Source organism: Oculina patagonica, chromosome 5, assembly GCF_052425735.1.
Source record: "Oculina patagonica isolate OP01 chromosome 5, crgOcupat, whole genome shotgun sequence".
In the NCBI taxonomy this organism is placed as follows: Eukaryota; Metazoa; Cnidaria; class Anthozoa; order Scleractinia; family Oculinidae; genus Oculina; species Oculina patagonica.
Genome location: NC_135762.1, coordinates 26,339,285 through 26,359,278, shown reverse-complemented (window position 1 = coordinate 26,359,278; position 19,994 = coordinate 26,339,285). Strand labels below are relative to the sequence as shown.

The 19,994-nt window shown below is 38.4% G+C and overlaps 3 protein-coding genes across 3 annotated transcripts in view; 1 reads left to right on the top strand and 2 right to left on the bottom strand.

The window, feature by feature from the left end:
- The window catches only part of LOC144653604 (NTF2-related export protein 2-like), a 218,990-nt gene that overhangs the window by 32,829 nt on the left and 166,167 nt on the right, over window positions 1-19,994 (bottom strand). The window lies entirely within an intron of this gene.
- LOC144653553 (progesterone-induced-blocking factor 1-like) lies at window positions 608-16,272 on the top strand. Its single transcript, XM_078513583.1, has 15 exons — window positions 608-1,213; window positions 3,296-3,415; window positions 4,001-4,134; window positions 4,705-4,813; window positions 5,838-6,145; window positions 6,892-6,990; window positions 7,453-7,618; window positions 8,446-8,596; window positions 9,439-9,529; window positions 10,048-10,150; window positions 10,288-10,418; window positions 11,098-11,182; window positions 11,379-11,549; window positions 14,850-14,920; window positions 15,811-16,272. The coding sequence occupies exons 1-15, from the start codon at window positions 608-610 to the stop codon at window positions 15,818-15,820; spliced, it is 2,355 nt and encodes a 784-aa protein (XP_078369709.1). The 3' UTR covers window positions 15,821-16,272.
- On the bottom strand, window positions 16,286-19,825 carry LOC144653579 (putative bifunctional dTTP/UTP pyrophosphatase/methyltransferase protein). The gene is made up of 3 exons (XM_078513616.1): window positions 19,155-19,825; window positions 18,269-18,544; window positions 16,286-16,897 (listed from the first exon to the last, which is right to left on the bottom strand). The coding sequence occupies exons 1-3, from the start codon at window positions 19,729-19,731 to the stop codon at window positions 16,677-16,679; spliced, it is 1,074 nt and encodes a 357-aa protein (XP_078369742.1). The 5' UTR covers window positions 19,732-19,825; the 3' UTR covers window positions 16,286-16,676.

Below are 19,994 nucleotides of genomic sequence, written 5' to 3'. Positions count from 1 at the left end.
CCTACTTAGAATTTCCCAATATATATATATATACCGCTGCAAGATGATCTGAGCAGCTGAGCACAAATATATTTGGAAGCAGACTTTTTTGATCAAAGGGTTTTTCTATGAGGATCCTGAAGGGGGGTATTAATTTCCATTTCCTGATTTACCCAATTCCTTTTCCCAGTTCCATTGTTTTTTGTTTGTGATTCCCAGTCCCAATGACTCAATTCATTTTTCTAGTGAAAATTTGCCCAATCCCTAGTTTTCATTTTACTCCTCTACGCGGCCCCAAACACAAAGAATTGTCTACCGTTGCTGAAACCGAGGATAGGATGGTTTGCCTGTGCACTTCTCCGAGGTTTTCCCGCCTTTTTTTAATTGTCCGGTTAAAGTCTGGAAACTAATAATAGTTAGTGAATACGTGGTGTAACAGTCATATAATGATTTGTCACAAATAATAATACCAACTGTAACAACTGCAAACCACTTGTCACACTATATGAGCGTTACATCATGTATCTACTGTGCAATCTGCAAAAAAATGGCGGCTCGGGAAGCCTTCTTTGTTTTCAAAACATCGATCAAAGTATTGAAATGTTAAAAACTTCCTAATTCTTCTAACATGTCGCAAAGGGGAAGCGGTAGTTCGAGAAGTTCTCATGCAAGCGAGAATAATGGAGATAGCACTTTACGGACGGAAAATGACATAACAGGCCATTTGGAAAACACAACTGACATTGAATCTTCAACTCTGTTGACAAGCTCGGCTCTTTCTTCTACGCAAGTCGACAGCGAAGCGGAGAACAGAGTTACTAAACACGAAATCGAAAGAAAACAACTGCTGCATGATTTAGAACTTTTGCGCATCGAGCTGAGTCAGAAAAACCTCATTATAGACAACATGAAAGTCGATCATATGAGCAAAGTTGATGAGCTAGAGGAAGTTTTAGCCGATACGCGACATGACAAACAAATACTTCAAGCGAGGCTAGAGTCGCAGCTTAAACTTCAGCAGGAGGAGTCGAAGAGTTCTCTTGAAAGGACGAGGCAAGAAATGGCCAAAATATTCAAACGACAGCAGCTACTGGAACAAGAGAACAAGAAATTGCAGGAAAAGGCAGTGGATTTCAGAAGGGGATTGAATGACCTGGAAAAATTATCGGACGAAGAGTACTTAGAATTGAAATCCGCAGACCCTGAACAACTCGGCTTGAGAGAATTTGTAATGGTAAGTTTCTTGAGCTTACTTTAGGTAATAATGATGATGATGACGATGATGATATTAATGATAATGATGATAATAAGAAGATTAAATCACATCATAATAATTGAGGGTGAACAATCTAATTTTTTTTAGTTGAATTCTCATTAAAGTATTTCCACTGATTAAACAATTTTCAGTTTTTTCTGCAGTATGAAGTATAATTTATCTTCACACAAATCCTAGCTTATGCAAACTGGTAAACTAATTACAGTGCGGCTACTGTAACCAGGGTCACCCAGACAAAGTTAACCAATCACAAAGCAGAACTGAAACAAAAGATTTCTACATTTTTAGCTTCAGCCAATGAAGTGTCGAGTACAGAACAAAGAAATTTCAACTTCTTCGTTCGCCACGAAAACAGATCGATACAAACTTTGGCCGTATGGCGGCACTGAATTTTCAATTAATTTCAATTTCATCCGTTTTGAACTTGAGTGGTTGTGACAGCAACATTTGGAAGGTAAATATTAGCGATGTTTATGTAAGAGAAGTTCGAAACTGTGTAAAAACGGGGAAAGAAACGACCGTATCGTCTGTGTCAATGGTGCGTGGCGGAGTTCGCTCGTGACAATTTCAAGTTTTCTCTACGGCATCATAACGCGACGGTCATAGGTTAGGCAAAGTGCGTGGCGTATTTGCAAACAACGAAGCACATTTCCAGCATGATAAATTTAGTTTTCTGCGATGACCGATCGTTGAGTTCCACCGAAAGCGTATCGGCCGTATACATCCGAAAGTTTCGGCAATTCAGCTAGCTTGAATAAACACGCAAAAACATAAGCTTCACGAGTGAACAAATTGAAATTTTATTTTTATTTACTCAAACGACAAAAAAATGTTGGCATCGCCACTTTCACTGGTACGTTATACAGCGCAGAATGTCTTCCTTCGCTAGCATCACGTGTATTTATTTTCCAAATGGTACAGCTACCAAAACTCCAGTTGATGCCGTAGAGAAAACTTGAAATTGTCACGAGCAAACTCCGCCACGCACCATTGACACAGACGATACGGTCGTTTCTTTCCCCGTTTTTACACAGTTTCGAACTTCTCTTACATAAACATCGCTAATATTTACCTTCCAAATGTTGCTGTCACAACCACTCAAGTTCAAAACGGATGCAATTGAAATTAATTGAAAATTCAGTGCCGTCATACAGCCAAAGTTTGTATCGATCTGTTTTCGTGGCGAACGAAGAAGTTGAAATTTCTTTGTTCTGTACTCAACATTTCATTGGCTGAAGCTAAGTTTGTCTGGGTGACCCAGGTTACAGTAGCCGCACTGTAACAATTAGATGGCGAGCTCAAGGTTTCTATCGGCTGATAGTTGGTGAGGGGCGAAGCCACGAGCAGCCCCTCGCCAACTATCAAAGTCGATAGAAACCGAGAGCGAGCCGTCTAATTGTTTTAGCATAACACACTGACTGATCTATTAAACAAAGAATATCGCTAGAGTTGATTTATTGAAGGTTTTGATTGATAAAATTCAGCGAAAGACTGAGCGCAGGCTCCAAGAGCCATCTATCAATCAGTAGACGGCACCTGTGTAGCCAATCAGATTGCACGATTACCTTACGGCTAATAGACGGTCAGTGGGTTATGCAAATAGCTGATAGTGTACAATAGCTCAGCCAATCAGATTTTCGCTTTGCATTGGTATACTAGTAGAATTCTACTAATATCTTTTAGTAGGCTGTATAAAGAGAAGTTCTCTTTCTGCTCTTGATTTCAATTCTTTCCCTGGTACTGATGGAAAATCCATGAGACAGAAACCCAGTTAGTGTCTCAGATTTGGAAAATTCAAATCTGAACAACAGAGCATCCAAAGCCTCAGAACATACTCTAATGACGTAAAATACAGTCCAGCTCTCATAATTTACCACCTTGGGAATGTGAAAAAGAGGTTGTAACTGGAGCTGGTCATTTACGAGAATAATAGCTGTTGTTGGTGACCACACGCTGAAACAGGCTATAGGTAATAACTTTTTGGGGGAGAGGAATGGGCTTATGGAGATTAAATCATGCTGATGTCTGTTAATTTTGTAGATAAAAGTTTATGAAGCTTGTCATCCTTTGTTGCTGCAATGTACAAGCCTTCAACAACAAGTGGAAACTTTGACTCACGAACTTCACACTAGAGAGGAGGAAGTTGCTATATACCGCAAGGTAATGTTGATTGGCTTAAAAAAGCTTTTACAGTCCTGCCTCTTTGCAGGCAGATAATAGTTATAAAAAATTGAGCACCATTCTCATTCAAACCATTCACACATTCTTTTTTTTTCTCCATGACATTAATAATTATAATATTTAGTTAACCAAAAATATTTTTTTATAAATATTATGAAAAATTAATTATAATGATTTGAAATGTTATCAACATTAATTTTTGTTTTAATATTAAATGCTAATAATCAGATGTCTATAGTATACTAGGTCAAATTGCTTTTTAGGTTTAATTTGTCTCCAACCTAGGTTAATCTGTTTCAACCTGAAGGTATCACTCTTACGTTGACCTAAAACAATTTGAATGCATTAAAAATAAATCCCAATAAATTTTACCGGTACCTTGTTTTAAGTGATAAAACAAAAATAGTGTTATCTTTAGATTGAAACAGATTAATCTAGGCTGGAAAAAATTATAACCTGAAAGAGAATTTGACCTACAACATCTACATTACACTGAACTAGATTGTGTCATGAAAAACAGAGAAAAAGAGAAACAAAATATTGTTGTCACCAATTTAAATCTAGGAAGCTGAAGATGAGCGTGTGGGTCGTGCAGAGATGGAACACAGAGCACAGCGTCTTGCCCTACAGTTGGAGAAACTACAGTCTCAAGTCAATCAAGGAGATTACAAGATCACAAACTTTGATCAAATCAGAAGGTGATAACTATCAAAATAAGTAGCATTAATAGGGGTATCAAATGGTCTTTGCGAGCATTTGCGAGCATGCGAGCACAGCGGTTTTCTTTGCGAGCACGAGCATTGACAAAAATTAGCCTTGCGAGCAACGAGCACTTTTCAAAAACCTACCTCTACTAAAAACCGAGCATGCGAGCACTTGTAAAAATGTGCGAGCAGGAGCAAACGAGCATCCACTAAAATTTTGCGAGCATTGCGAGCACTGCGAGCACTTGACTCCTATTAATTAGTTCAATTAACTGGCTTTGGTTTACGTAGTTGGATTTGTCATCAGTGTGAGCTATTTACCCACCCTTAACATGTGCATCTTGTTAAAGTAAATAATGCCAAATAAGTTATGGATAGTTATACATAGTGCCTGCTGGAATGTGCTGTTCCCAACCAGAAGATATCTGGACAGACAAGTTTACTAGAACTCTGGGTAAACTGGATAGGACTTTCCTTGGCTAGCAGCCGACAGGATAAAGAATAATCATTTGAAAACTTTGGCATTGTCTCCTTGCTTAGTTTTATTTTAATTGATGTTTTTAGTGAGCGTGATACTTTGGATAGAGATATCATGGAGTTGAAGAAGAACAATACACTGTTAGATGCTGCATTGAAGTCAAAATCAGACAACTTACTTGAAGTTCAAAAAGAGGTATGCTAATTGGTTGGTTGTCAGAGATTAACCTCAAAGTTCTGAAAAAAAAAAAACTAACACAGTGACTCCACCCTCTACAAAACAGTAGCAAAACCTCTTAGGAAATCTACAGTTATTAGCAAATCCAAAAAGGGTTTACACCCCAAAAGTATCAAAATACTTGATGTTGTCATCTTCCTCTAACAGCTACAGAGTAACAACTTTATTTTTGTTATATGAACTAACCAAGTTAACAATTTTCTCTTACACCTTTAATAATAAATGTAGAGTAAAACAGCAAATGACAACTCTTTTTTTGGGTGGGGTGGAAATGAGGGATTTCTGTTTGCTGAGGCTGGAGAATGCTCAGTGACTTCAGCCACAGTTGTACACAGCCTCCTTCACAAGTTGCGCAGGAATGTAGCTGGAGCTGCTTAGTCTGCTGCAGCTGTTTGTTTTCCAGCAGGCCCGATGGATTTGCTCACTTCTCTCCTCCCCCTAATAGGGTGACAGGGTTAGAAAATAAAATTTCGGAGCACTCCTGAACCATCTGGGGAGTGACCTTTAAGCTGCCCTCGCCCACATAATTTTTCCCTTGCCCAGCCCCCTCCCCTCAAGGACATAAAATATTCAACATTACTTTAATTTTTAAGCACCTTCGACATAAGATGGTCAACTTGCCACTTCAATGAAAATTTCTGTGTCCTGATCTCTTTTCATTTTTGCGAATGTGAATATGTTTACAAACCAGGAATTTGTGACTTTATACTGCCAGGTTCATGGGAGATTTCAAAATTGATTGTTTTAAAGTGATGAGTACATGTAGGAAGTTACACATAATTTATTTTGAGTAATATATATAATTCTGGTTGTGGAAATCATACTTGCCAAACCGGGCAAGTGATCCATGATTTGTACTCGCCCAACAGTTTTGACACTCACCTGGCAAATTTCCAATCCTGAGCTGAAGATTGTGTAAAATATTTAAAGAATTAGTTTGACTAATCTTGTAAAATCCTATCTCTTTCCTTTCAACATTAAGTTACAGGTCAGTAAACAAACTGTTGCCCTACTAAAGCAAGACAAGGAGTACCTGAACAGACAGTTACAGGAGCTCAGAGGTCGCTGCACTTTAGCTGAAGAACGACTAGAGCACACATCTAAACAGCTTGAAGAAACTAAACGGGCACGAGAGGAGCTGTACGAGAAGTACATCAGTGTTAGAGAACAGTATAAATCAGAGTACGAGCTGAGACTGAAGACCGAACTGGACGACATCAAAGGACGAACTTCTGTTGAACTGGACAAGATAAGAGATGATACTAAAGACATGTTTGAGAGAGAAAATAGGTGAGTATATAATATCAGGGAACCTAGCTGAAGTGTGTTTTATGATCATACCTCTTGAGTCTTTTATTTGTGAAAAAAAAAACTGCCTTAGTAAGAAAAAAGTTACCATCAGGCCTTTCCTGAAAACCACTTTGGTGACCAGAGCCACCTGTATAAATGTCATCATCATTACCACCATCATCATCATCATCGTCGTCATCGTCGTTGTTGCTGTTGTTGTCGTCATCATCACCATTATCATCGTCATCATCAATGCTGGGGAATAACCTGTGATGAACTAGCATCCCATCAGGAGCCCATTACTCGAGTGTGCAACGTCCATACTGTCCTTTGAAATGGTGTTTTCACAAGTAAAGTTATTTTTCGATAAGAACTATCCCACAAATTGGTTTCAGATAGCCAATCACAACTACAGTACTTCATCCACCTAGGAAGTTGACATAGCAGATACATGCAAAGAAACTTTATCGGAGTGTTCTGACAGCATTTCTAGCAAGGATTTCCGTATTTCCTTACAAAGTAGTAGCTGAGTTCATTGGAAGCAGTAATTTTCGTGGGAAAGGCTAAGCTAAGTTTTATTTTACCTGTGAAAATGCGTTGCACAAATATACGGAAGTTGCACGTTCCTGGTAATGGGCTCCTGCATCCCATCCAATACTTCCTGTCACTTCATGCTACAGAAACCCTAGATAAGCTCCAGAGTTTAACAGCCACTAGGCTTAAAAAGGCTTTACTTTTTACTGCAGGAATCTTAGAGAAGCAAGAGATAATGCCTTGGAGGAAAAAGAAAGAGCACTTGCCAGTGAGAAGGAAACTGCCTCGAAATATGATCTCCTGCAATCTGAGTAAGATTCTGATACCCTTTGTAATTTCTTCTATATACAGGGTTTGTATGGGTCATGGAAGACCTGGAAATTCATGGAATTTAAAAATTTCATTTTCCAGTCCTGGAAGGTCATGGAATTTAAGTGTGGGTCATGGAAAGTCATGGAAAATGGGATTGACTGTACAAAATAAATAAGGCAGGTTAATTTTTGCGAAGAAAGATAAAAACGTACCCGAAATCAAGATAATTTTTGATAATTTCCAAGAAAAATGGTCAAATTTAGATCATGGTAAAGGTCATGGAAAGTCATGTAATTTCAAAAGCTCAAAAGAGTATGAACCCTGTATAAAATTTTCAGATTTCTCAAAAAAATATCTAAATAGGTGCCCTTAATTTATTATCATGTGATCATTCATATTTAGCATGCGCTTATATGGAAACAAGAAGTAATTTCTTTTCTCTTGTTGTGTACTTTATAAAGATATCGCCAAATAAAGCTGACGGCGGACAGCAGACAGACTGATTTACAGAAAGAGATCAGCGTCAAACAGTTTGAGCTGGAGAGGCAGCAGATGATTCTTGATGAAACAGGAAACAATCTTCGTCAGGCAAAATTAGAGGTTGAAAAATACCAGAGCAAGAGTGAGGTAATAACCTAAAGCCTGAAAAAGGTACCCTTTTTTGTATGAAGCCTCCCTGTATATCCATTTAAGGGAGAACCCTTTTTCCCAGGCTCTTTCTTGCTAGGAAAAGTGGTTCAGTAAGAACATTTTTTAGAAATAATATTGGGGGGGAGGGGGAGGTTTACTCCCTGGACCACTCTCTTAGACCACATTTTTGTTTGATTGCCATGGTTAGGGAAAAGTCAGGGAAAAACAAAAAAAATTTCATGGTCAGGGAAAAATCAGGTAATTTTGCAAAAAGTCAGGGAAAATCTTAGTTCTTGTCAAAGTCAGTGAAAAGTCAGGGAATTTTGGCTGAAACAGGAAACTAAAATGGTGAGGTCAAATGCAATGCATTCAATATCCTATGAAAAACGTAAAGAGATCCAAAATGAAGAGAAGACTATCAATGACCAGTCTGCAAAAGAAGCTGTAAGAAAAGGTTTGGCTAATATTTGTTAATTCACCTAATTCGCCGCTAGTGAAAATTGTTGTGAGGTCAGTGAAAAGTCGGGGAATTTTTTGGGTTTTAGTGAGTGGCAACCAGGCTGGGCTCGTAACTTTTGATGCGAGGAGCCGAAGGACTCCTTAAAAATTTCCTTGGGCAACAGCCAATGTGTATTATTGATCTGACTTGCATTAATGATCAAGAGCAGTGCTAAATACATTAACACAACCTTGTCCTTTTTCAAGTACCATCCTTTACTGAATTAAGTGTTTTACGTCATTGACACTTACAGTTTGGTACTGGATAACTTTTCTTTTGAGGGTGATAATTATTTGTAATTTTTCATTGAAATTATATTTCCAAGATTTTAAACAAGGAATACTATACTCTGCAAAACTTGTCAGAAAAACGGCTTTTGGAGCTGGAGTCCAAGTGTAAGGAACAGGGAGATAAACTGGCAGTTTATGAGAAACTTGAGCAGGAGCTGGACGATGTTATCATGCAGGCTGCAGAGAGTAAGGAAAATAGATGTTGTGGTTCAATTTTATCCTTGACACAATTTGGTATTTGTCCCTTTTTAATATTCATAGTCATATAATTTTATAACCATATATCTGATCAGAACATTTTCTTTGTTTTTTAAGGATTATGGTAATAAATCTGGAAAAAGGAATAAATTTAAATACAAATCAAACTTGTCATCATCATCATTTTTATTAGCCACTTTAGAATAAAAATTATATAGCATTAACATTATAGTAGGGTGAGGAGACCTCCAAGAAACCACCAGGCTTAATAAAGGGAAAGCCACCTCTGTTATCAATATGTTAGTGATTTAGTTGTGGACGCGCAGCTAGGTCAATTCAGACTCATTTCTTAAAAAATTCAATCATTTTTAGAGTCATTTTGACCTGAAATTCATTTTAAACTACAACATAGACATGCACTGCTTGTTATAAGGTCACCAAGAAGTGTGAAGTGTGAGGAGGAGAAGCTGACAACATATACATCGTGTAAATCAAAACCACTTTTGTTTAATGAGGGTGGTACTTAACAGACTTGCAACTGACAGATCAAATCTGTGGTCTTCCAAAATCAAATAAGAATTTTAATAATTTTGGCATTTGTGGAAGGAGGAAAATTAAGGACCCTAGTCCAGGGTGGAGTATGTTATGTAGAAACCCTCGTTAGTTGTTAAGTTCCATGAAACCTGGGTAAATTCTGGCAGTAAGCTTTTACCCTTAAAACTTTGCTTTAAAATCTGGGATGCCAAGGGATCGCAACAGAGCTTCCCTCTCTAAACATCAAAAGGGTAACCCTGGAGCCCTTACCAACTGTTTTTAACAACTGATTTTAGTTGAGAATGAATCAGATGCTGAACGTGTCCTGTTCTCGTACGGATATGGTGCTAATGTGCCAAGTACAGCCAAGAGAAGAATGCAGCAGAGGTAGGTCCACAAAATTTTACTTACATTTATGAAAAAATTATAAAATCTTTAACTGATGTTAACACATGTAAATGATTGTTCATAACTCAGTTATGTTCTACTTGTTTGTTTGCATTTTTCTGACTAATGCTCTGTCTGACATTGTCTTGCTGACTTACTAAATGACTGACTGTCTGCCTGACTGATTGGTGGATTGCCTTCTGTCTGTCTGTCTGTCTGTCTGTCTGTCTGTCTGTCTGCCTGCCTGCCTGCCTACCTGCCTGCCTGCCTGACTACTGCTACATTCCAGCATTAGACTTACTGACTGACTGACTGACTGACTGCCTGGTTGGTGGATTTGCTGACTTACTGACTGTTTGATTGACTGTCTGTCTGTATTAATGATTGCTTGGCTGTTTTCTGACTGTCTGAATGGATGAATGGGCGATTAGCTGATTAGCTAGTAAATTCACTGTCTAACTGACTATTATAAATTAACTGATCAGTTGATTGATAGACTGTTTTTTCTTTGTATGTAGTGTTCACTTGGCCCGAAGAGTTCTTCAGCTTGAAAGAGCGAACACATCACTAAGAAATGAGATGGAAAGAGAAAAGAAAAAGAAAGACTTATTAGGAAAGGAGGTAACGGCAACAAAATCGTAACATTACTCAGTTTATCTACTGAGGATTTGAGACTGTTATGCTTTCAATCCACTGTCATGTTAACCAGAACACCGCATTTGTATTAAGATCATTGATTTTTAAACATTTTTTTTTAGCTGTCCAAGGCCACATCATTGTTAAATGAAGCTCAACAGCCATACAACTATCTGATTGAGAGTATAAGAGCAAGGGATACTCAGAATCAGACTCTTGGTGAACAGCTAGCATTAATGGAGGAAGAAACAAGGTCAGTTGTGTTTATCAACATCTCTTTTCTCTTTACTCAACAAACCATTGGCCAGGGTGATTACTGACTTTTTACTTACTTACTACCCTGTAAGCCATTGGTGCTCAGGGCAGCTCTGCTGTTTCCGTAACAATTTTTTTTTTTGCTGATAGGGTTGTTGGCCCTATGCAAACCCCCTAAACTGGAAGGCCGGTGTGCTAGCTTCATCAGGCCCCTTACTCTCAGATCTTTACAACATGGTTGAACCTGCCAGGAGTCATATGGGGGTCCTAGGAACTCCCAAGTTACCTCGCCATAACAAGGCACCAGCACGGGGGAGGGGAGGGGGGGGGTACACAAAAACGTTTTATACAGGGAGGCTGCTTCCAAGGTCAAAACCCTTACCCTTTCATATACATTGTACATGTACCATTGATGACAAGAAAGATAACGCTTGAACCTATATACCTATATTGATAGAAAATGGCACCCTTTCACATACCCACAGAAAGGTTACAGTATCTTTATTCTTAATCTTTCATTTGAATAAAATTATTAAATACTTTAATACATTGACCATTTAGTGGGTGTCTTCAAGATATTTTTAAGATAGTTATTATCAGAAGATATTGGTATAAATTATCTATGTTTGTAGTTGTAATGCTAGGCAAGAAAAATTAAATAAAATGCCTTTTTACAGGAAGCTTAAAGCAGAAAAAGAAGACCTTATTAAGTCTCGCAATCAGTTGTCCTCAGACTTGGAAAGACTTCTAAACCAACGGGAGGTAAAGGCGAATTTATAGAGCTAAAAATAATCATATTTCTTTGGAAATTATATGAAATGTGTCCCGGACCACTTCGCATCAAAAGTTACAAAACGTTAATTGAGAAACAGGACTCGACAGTGGACAGACTGTGCTTGATATTGTAATGACAATTATTTTTCAATATTTATAAGGTGTTGATCTTTCCGTTTTTCAGGAGATGGCTGTGATGAAGCAGGCAATTCTTGGCTTACATTCATCAAGAAATTCTACATCACAAGTCAACAGGACTTCTACGGGAGTCCATGGCCCTGAATCACATCTTAGAACTTCCGCAGTCTATGAAGCCTCTAGCCAGGCAGCACATCGACCTAAACCAACTATATTTGTAAGTTGATCAGATTACAACAGCCCTCACATACCAAAAGGCAATGGCTGGCATGGTTAAAAAACCCTTGAATTCCAGTCTGCCCTTTAGAGAAATTGCTTGCACGGGATAGTTACATGCTTTGCTTAGTTTACCTTTTATATGATTTAGTCAGCAGAAAACTTGCCTGGGCCATATTTAGCCCATCAGGCAAGTGAGAATGAAAAGTTTCTAGACAAGGGAAAAGACTGACATTTTGCACAAGGTGCTACTGTTGAGGCAATTTTGACTTTTTAGTTGGAAGTGAGATTTGTGTCAACTAGCCAGATATAACAGACTGTTGCTTAACTCATTTCTTACCAAGTTTTTTTGACGGTATAAAGACCGGGTGGAATAGGTTGCGTTTAATGGCTCATAACTTAGAAAGTATTGCACTTTCACAGAATAAGTATATATATTTTGGATCCTCGATAGTTACTCTACAGGATAGGGTTAATATTTTACATATCTGAAGTTAATTATTAACAGAATAATGACAAACTCAACCCTATTTGTCACAAAATGCTTGTTTTTCTCTCTTTACAGGGCGTTCTGGGAATATTTTGTTATATTTTGCTACAAATATAGTCGTAATTTTTTAGAGTTGTTCCTTGCCTTTGATAAAAGATACAAAAGTACACGAAAAAGACACAAAATTCGTCGAAATCACATATAATTGTGTCATGGCAATTGCGTGACAGAACGCGCGACAGGCATAAATTTGCATAGACGATTGTTATCGCCTCAGTAGTTCACTAATTATGCTCGTACATGGATTCCATTATTCCAGGAGTTATTCCTGCCTGATTTCGGCTCATTTCTGCTTGAATTTTCCACTTCAGCACTGAAACTTGATCTTTCGCCACGTGGATTGTTATTTTCGGAATATTCTTCTCGATCGTGGTGAAAATAGCGCTTGAATGTATCGGAATAGTTTGATTTGAAATCCGAACGGCTTAATTCACTCTCAGAACCACTTTCTTCAGCAAAAATCCGCTCCAACTTTTCTTTACGCATAAACAAAGCGGCATTTAAACTAACTGGCGATCAAATAACACAAGCACGATAATTTTCTCGCTAAAAATCTCGCTAAATCCTCTCATCCAGGTTTCTTTCCTCAGTGATCGTGGGTTTTCCTTATTTACTAGTTGTCAATTGATTTTCACCCCCTCTGGCAAACAATTGCGTCATTTATTGCCAAAATACTCTTCACGTGTCTCAGGAGCCGATATATCGGCTTCTGGTAAGATGTGAGTTAATGCCATATTTATTGCTGGGGGAGGGGAGATCTATTTATATTTTATTTTAAGAAAGCTGCAAAATATCTTCAACTGTAATAAAACTTAAGAATAAAAATAAAGAATAAAGATACCAGATAAAAACCCAGATAATAAATTGGGGGGGGGGGGTACTATTAAACAAACAATATGGGTATGTGGCGCTGGATGGGGTCCCATTTTTAGTGCAGAATGCACTATTGTGATGGTTTGGTGGGTTGGCGGTTGCTAAACCCCTAGACCGCTAACGCGGTGTAAACTTTTAATCGCCAATTAATTAATTAATATCAATTAATTAATTATTCCTTGTGGAGGGGGTGGGGGTGGGGAGCACCTGACCATACCCCTAGGTAAAACCTGGAGCACATCTACGTTACTTTCATATAAAGATCTCAAACGTATATATTTGTTTCAGAAAACCCTTTGCTCTCCTTGTGGTACTACTCAACGTAATTTACACCAAACGCATGCGCAGATTAGTCTATGTTGTTTTCTGGAACTATCATGAACATCGCTTGTATTGCGTGTTTGCGGTAAGCTTCCTGCAGACTTCTTGGCGCCAAGTAAACACCGCAAATTAATTAAATTAGATTTTGAGACTTTCACGGCGCTTTCGTAATTAGGTATGCAAAAACTTGCACCGGGATTTTCGGCGTGAACACCTGATAACCAGGAAACAAATATCCTAGCTGTACTGCGTTTTAAAAAACCTGTCGAAAAATATGTTTTTTGATTAGATTTGTTTCTTTAGTTTTTGAGAATCGTCTTTCGTGCAGTCTAAACCGTAACTTAATTAAATTAAACAAATGTCATCGATGCCGCCGTAAAACAAACAAAAAACAAAAGTTTCATGTTATCGCATTTTCAAGGAAGTCAAAAGTATTTTGTTACAAACGAACAAAAGTGTCGTGTTACGTTTGCAAAGATTAGCATAAGGAACACCTGGGAAAGAATACAAGTAGCCTGTGAACAGTTTTTCCGAAAGTAAAATAAAGCAAATAAACACGAACATATATAAAACAACATACTTTCAATTGTTCCATATTGCATTCTGCACTTACCAAATCATCGAGATTTTTGACCTTTCATGTCTGTGAAGGGGTTCCAATTTTAGCCGTTTAGTCTGATGGGCTGCCTAAAAACTTGTGTAGAAAATTTCTTCAAACTTATATCTTTCTGCTACCCTAATCTAAATCAGGTCAATTTGAATATTGTACCAAATTACTGTATTTACTCGAATAAGCACCGCGGCACTTATTAAATATTTCGCGCCTCAAGTGCAGCGCTTATTCGAGGGCGGCGTATATTTAAAAATTGGACGCTGTAAAGAATCTAATCTAAACGAAACTTCTACAGTAACTAAAAGAAGGGTCTTTTGATTGTCAGGATTCGTCTCTTACGGAAGAGAGTAGTCGCGCTTTTTGTCCTGACAAAGCTCATGGCCTTCACAACGTTAACAGAACTGTGCATTGTTAGAATTTTGGATAGAAAAATAATAGGCGAGCGGTAAAACATAATAACTGAACTGCGAAACATTGCTTTTGATGAAAAGGAATTTCCAAGGCTGTTTTAGAGTTTCTTTGTAGTGCTATTTTTGTTTACACAGGATTACTCGAATAAGCGCCGCATCGGGACTGTGGCGCTTATTCGGGGGCGGCGCTTATTAACTTTTTTGTCCTGAATGCGGCGCTTATTCGAGGGCGGCGCTTATTTGGGGGCAGTGCTTATTCGAGTAAATACGGTAAATAACAGATGCTGTACTGTTATAGGAAAAAAAAACTTAAAATGTGCTCTTCACTTCCAGTCTGAGATAGGATATACCTGCAGTTTAACTCTCTAGTTAGAGATTGGGTAGCAAATTTGAGCTTTTCTTGGTCTCAGATGGGGTAGGGGTTTCCAGACCCTAGTGGAGCACTCCAACCCAAACTTTTCCAGCCGACCACCCCAACCTCCCTGCCACCCCTACTGGAATAAACCTAATCTTAATATATTTTTTATTGTCCAGACAAAGTCTGATCCTCCAACATGGTACAGAAAGTTAAAGAGCCAGAACCTGACTGGAAGGACAATGCATGGGTGAGGAATTAAGGCTTTGTTTGTGATATACAGTCAATAGAACAATAATATCAGCATTCATGTCCAGGGGGTGTTATAATGTCCAGCTTTGCACACCATCACAAATTAAATCATTTACGAATTTTAATCTTTTAACTTTATTGGTCTCAATGTTAAATACATATTTGATATATAATAAAGAAAATTAATAGTAATATATATAAAAGGACCAAATGGGATTGCGCAAATGGGAAATATAGTACCCAGGTACTTGGCTTGTCTCATTAATAATTGCTTATGTAGAAACTAAAATATAATACATTATAACCCACTTATTATTTTTTGCGCGCGCTCATTGGACAAAAGGCATCACGTGGTACAAAATCGGACGACGGGTATCAGCGAATATACCCCGTCCGATTTGATATCCGTCGCCCGATTTTGTAGGCAAGCACAAAACAAACGAATGAAGTCGCCTTATTCAATTCTAACTTTTAATGAAATCACAGAGTTAAAAAATTACGTAAACCAATCAACTTACATTTGTTTCAACCACAGTTACGCCGGGTTTATTACGTAGGTTTTTCCCTATACATTTACTGGCGATAAAGCGCGTTGTAGAAATTAATCGGAGAGTTATAAAATAAATAAACCCCTTTCTGGCTTGCTGGTATATTGGAGGATAATGCCCTTGGCTGAAAGATTGTCCTCAAAATTTCACAGTTGCCCTCGAAGCTTCGCTTCTCGGCCAACTGTTCATTTTTCGACAATCTTTCAGCCTCGGGCATTATCCTCCAATATACCAGCCGCATGAAGGGGTTTATTTACTAATTATAATCCATCATATATTTTGAAGTGTCTGTACTTTGGAGATTTTGTGTGTTAAAAATAATTCATTCTTTGTGTTGCAGGTCAACGTGACAAGAAATTTGCTTGTGAATCAATCTCTGTCTGTATATAGATCAGAAGAAATATTTTTTTTAAAAAGTTTTAAAAAACTTTAAAGGCTGCAAAATTATACTGTTGACTTGTAGAGGGATAACATAACATTGGAATGACTAACAGACCAATGGTTTTAAAAACTGTTACAGGTTAGCCTGAGTTACTCCATCTTCCACAAAAACTTCAGTTCTTTTCATACTGGTCTGCTGTAAATTACTGTATGTAATGGTCTGGCTTTGTACAGGTGCCACAATTATACTATTATAACCATCTTATATTTCTGTTTGTAACTACAGTACTAATACCCTATCCTATGTGCAGTTTATATCTCCTGCATCAAAGGCTATGCTAAGAACAAAATCAACTGCTTGCAGGGTACTAATATATGTACCCATGACATACAAAATTTGTAAATGTAGCTATTTATTACTTGAAAACGTACAATTTTTATACAAACAATTTTTTAAAAAAAAAAGAAATGAAAAGTGCACTCTATATTGTGTATATGTAGTGTTTGTTGTTACCATAAATTCTAGGCCTGGGGCCTGTTTCTCGAAAGCCCCAGAAACTTTTCAGGCCTGCAAAGCCATTGTTAGTTATCTGTATCATAAACAGAGTTCTAAGTGTATACACCTGAAACTTTGTATAAAGGGAACCTCTGTTCATATTAAAGACATGCGAATAAAACAGCTCTGTTATCATGTAAGGTTCGAGATTTTGCTTTGGCTTTCCGGGTGCGAAAACTTTTTGAGAGCTTTGAGAAACAGGCCCCTGGTCTTTAAACTAGCAGCCTCTGTTCTTGCTACCTTTTTGTGCCTAATACATTAGTGAACTTTCAAACCTTTCTACATAAAATGGCATCTAATCCTGAAGATAACTTGAGCTGTTTTGTTTGAATATCAACAAATCCTTGTTTTTCTAAAAGCTGCTTGTATTCTGTTGCTGATCGTTCCTTGCCTTCCATGGTCACAAGCATGTTAAGGGACTGAAGAAGAGCACCTTTACTTCCAGTTTTGTCTTCGTTCAACAACATTTCTGAAATAAGAAGACCACCACCTATTGTAAAAAAAAAAAAAAGTCAACAATAATGACCAAGAAACAGTAAGAGCAAGGCCTGCAGAAATCTACTGACATTTAACAATTATTGGATGAGGTTGAGCATGATAGCGATAATTATCAAGGCCAAAGTCTCTGTTATCTGCCGAAGCCGAAGGCTGAGGCGGATAACAGAAACTGAGGCCTTGATAATTATCGCTATCATGCAAAAACCGAATCCAATAATTGTTTTATTATGCACATTCCTGAGCTGCACTTGTAAAGACAAGAGCGCGCACAAAATATACTTTTATAAGCTTACAACCTTTCGTCACTTCTGCATGCATAAAACTATTGTCTGTAGGTATGACGTCACTTCTACATATGTAAAATCTAATGTCTGTAGGTATGACGTAAGAGAAACAGCAAGCAAGAATTAGCTGCGTGCTTATAGCCAATCAAAATCAAGCTGGTGACACCAATGTATAATAATTTGTAATCATGCACCCTTGCTCTGTACCAGTAAGGCCGAGGCCAAACGTCGAACTTCACATGTTTTGAACCTAATGCAAATGATCAAAAACAATAGGTTTTGCTCATTTTGCATCAGGTTCCACTCATGTGAAGTTCGATGTTTGACCTGGGCCTAAGAGCACAATCGTTGGTCTTTCCTCTTCACTATGTGATGGTTACTCAGTCATAAATTTCCCAGGGGGGGAGGGAAGGGTGTACTTCTGTAAATTTAGGATAACAGGTGTGTGCCAAAAGGTTCTTGAACCCTGACCCTATTTAAGGATAGAAAAGTGATTCCCCTTTAAGGCCCACATCATGTCAAGGGTACAACAATTAACTAAGAAATGTCTGAAATAGTTTTCTATGGGTTAACCGGTGCAATAAACCCACTTTTGATGTTGGGAGAACACGAGAAAAGCTTGTAAATCACAAGCCGTCCATCACGTGTGGGTTTATTTATTGCACAGGTAAACCAATAGAAAGTGTGGTCTATTGCTTTAAAAATTTTTTTAATAGCCTACAAATAGGAGTACCCCCCAGGTGTAATCCTATTTGTCTAATCGTCCTTTCTTTGGTAAGCCTGCTTAGCTGTTGAGTGCATTGACAATCTCGTTCCCAGAACCACTGGTCAAGGGGAACATGGACTCTGGGAGTGAGATTGGTGCATTGAGAGAAGCAATACTGCAATGAGAATGGTCAGAGCAAAATCTTGCAGGGTACTCATTGATTTGTTTCACATGTTTGAATAGTCATAGGAAGTCACACAATTGAGGGAAACAAAAAGTGTACCATCTCTGAATGCAGTACTCATGTGTGGCTGCATGGGACCATCCCCTTGTGTCCCATTACCAAATTATTTACCCCAGGAAAGATCCTTACCTGATGGCAAACACTTGAACACATTTGAAAGTATTAAGATAACTTTTTCCTCAGACCAATCATGCAGTATGCGGGACAATACATACAAATCAGCCTTTGGCAGATCAGGCTCAAAGAAATTGCCCACCACATAAGAAACATTTCCTTGATTGGGGCAATCTTCTGACGGCGGACGAAAATGATGGGCAGAATCGACAACTGACTGCATGTCACACACTGTGATCTTCATGTTAGGGTAGTACTGACACAAAGTGTATGCCATAGTCCCTGTTCCACCTGGGTATAAAATAAAATAATCAAGCAACTGTGAGCATGCCAATATCTAATGGCCAGCTAGACATATCTGGGGGGAGGGGAGAGGCATAGAAAAGGAGGGAAGTGAATGATATAATGGTGTTAATTATGTCATGCTTGAATAACATGATAGCAGAGGAGGGAAGGGAGGGTGAAGGGTGGGATGCGCAAAGGGAGGTTTGGTAGGGTAAAAGGCTAGGGAAAGGGGAGGGTCGAATAAAAAATCTACACTTGGTTGAATCACACAACTTTTAACTTTTCCTCTGTTTCTTGCTAGAGTTGCAAATCAAAAATTGCTTTTTTTCTTTTTTTTTATTTAACAGCCCTCTCCCCTGCCTTCTGCACCCCTTCCCTCCCCTCCCTTGTAGCCTATCACTCTACCCAATCTTGCACATTCTTCTCTTCACCCTACCCTCCCAGCGCTTTGGTGTTAATGTTGGCTGAGCAGAGGCTTGGAGTGAGTAACCACAAAAAAAGGAAAAAAACAAGGGTCATCATGCTCTTTTTATTTTGGCAACCATTCTGTACTACCACCTATTTCTTCGACTGACAAGGTCACGTGACTGTCATGCAAACACTGGCCTATACCTACCCCCTAAGTCACAACAGGATTGAAACTCGCTCAAGTCAAATGCCGTTACCACAGCGTGACTGGAATGGCGTGACGCGGAATGCATGGCCCTTAGAAAACGTAAGCGGTCTTCTTCAGTGTTATACGCGGCTTTCCAAACATCTTCTGATGACTGGCCAAAGGTTTTCATCCACTGATTCGATCCTTCACGAACTGCACTTTCTAAGTTACCGAAAAGATCGTACAACAGTTTATTTGAGTGCCTAATGTAACCATCAAAGGAATCGGGGCTTGACTTGATCAGAAACTGCTTCGCCATGTCGGTATTGGAATACAGCCACGATTCACCTTGCTTGGTCTTTTCTAACAATTCTAGAGCAACCAGAGTATCCATTAAACGGGTTGTAGCATCCACATTGGTACTCATCTTTGAAGATATGTATTTTGCTGACTGTGGAGCATTGGACTCGTGTAATAAATCAAAAATACCCAGATCACAAGCTGCGAATAGCGCCTTGGATTCACGAAAAGCGTAAATCAGTTCCTGGAGTTTACTTGGAATTGGCGGAGGAACTACGATCTCTTTTCTGCCATCCATATTCCGTTTGTCTATTAGGAACTCTCTTAACTTGACTTAATATTCAGTGGATTCCGATTTTTCAACCCTTGCCTGAGGCCAAGTTAGGGTACTTATTATGCATAAATAAAACATTTACAAGTGTAGCTATTGTTCTCAACCTTTAAAAGAAAAACAATAGCTTCACTTGTAAATTAGACTTGTAAATGTTTTATTGAATTGACACCTGTCTGAATTTTAAACCTTGTCTTGTCGCAGTTAAAGGAGCAATGTCACGATATTTT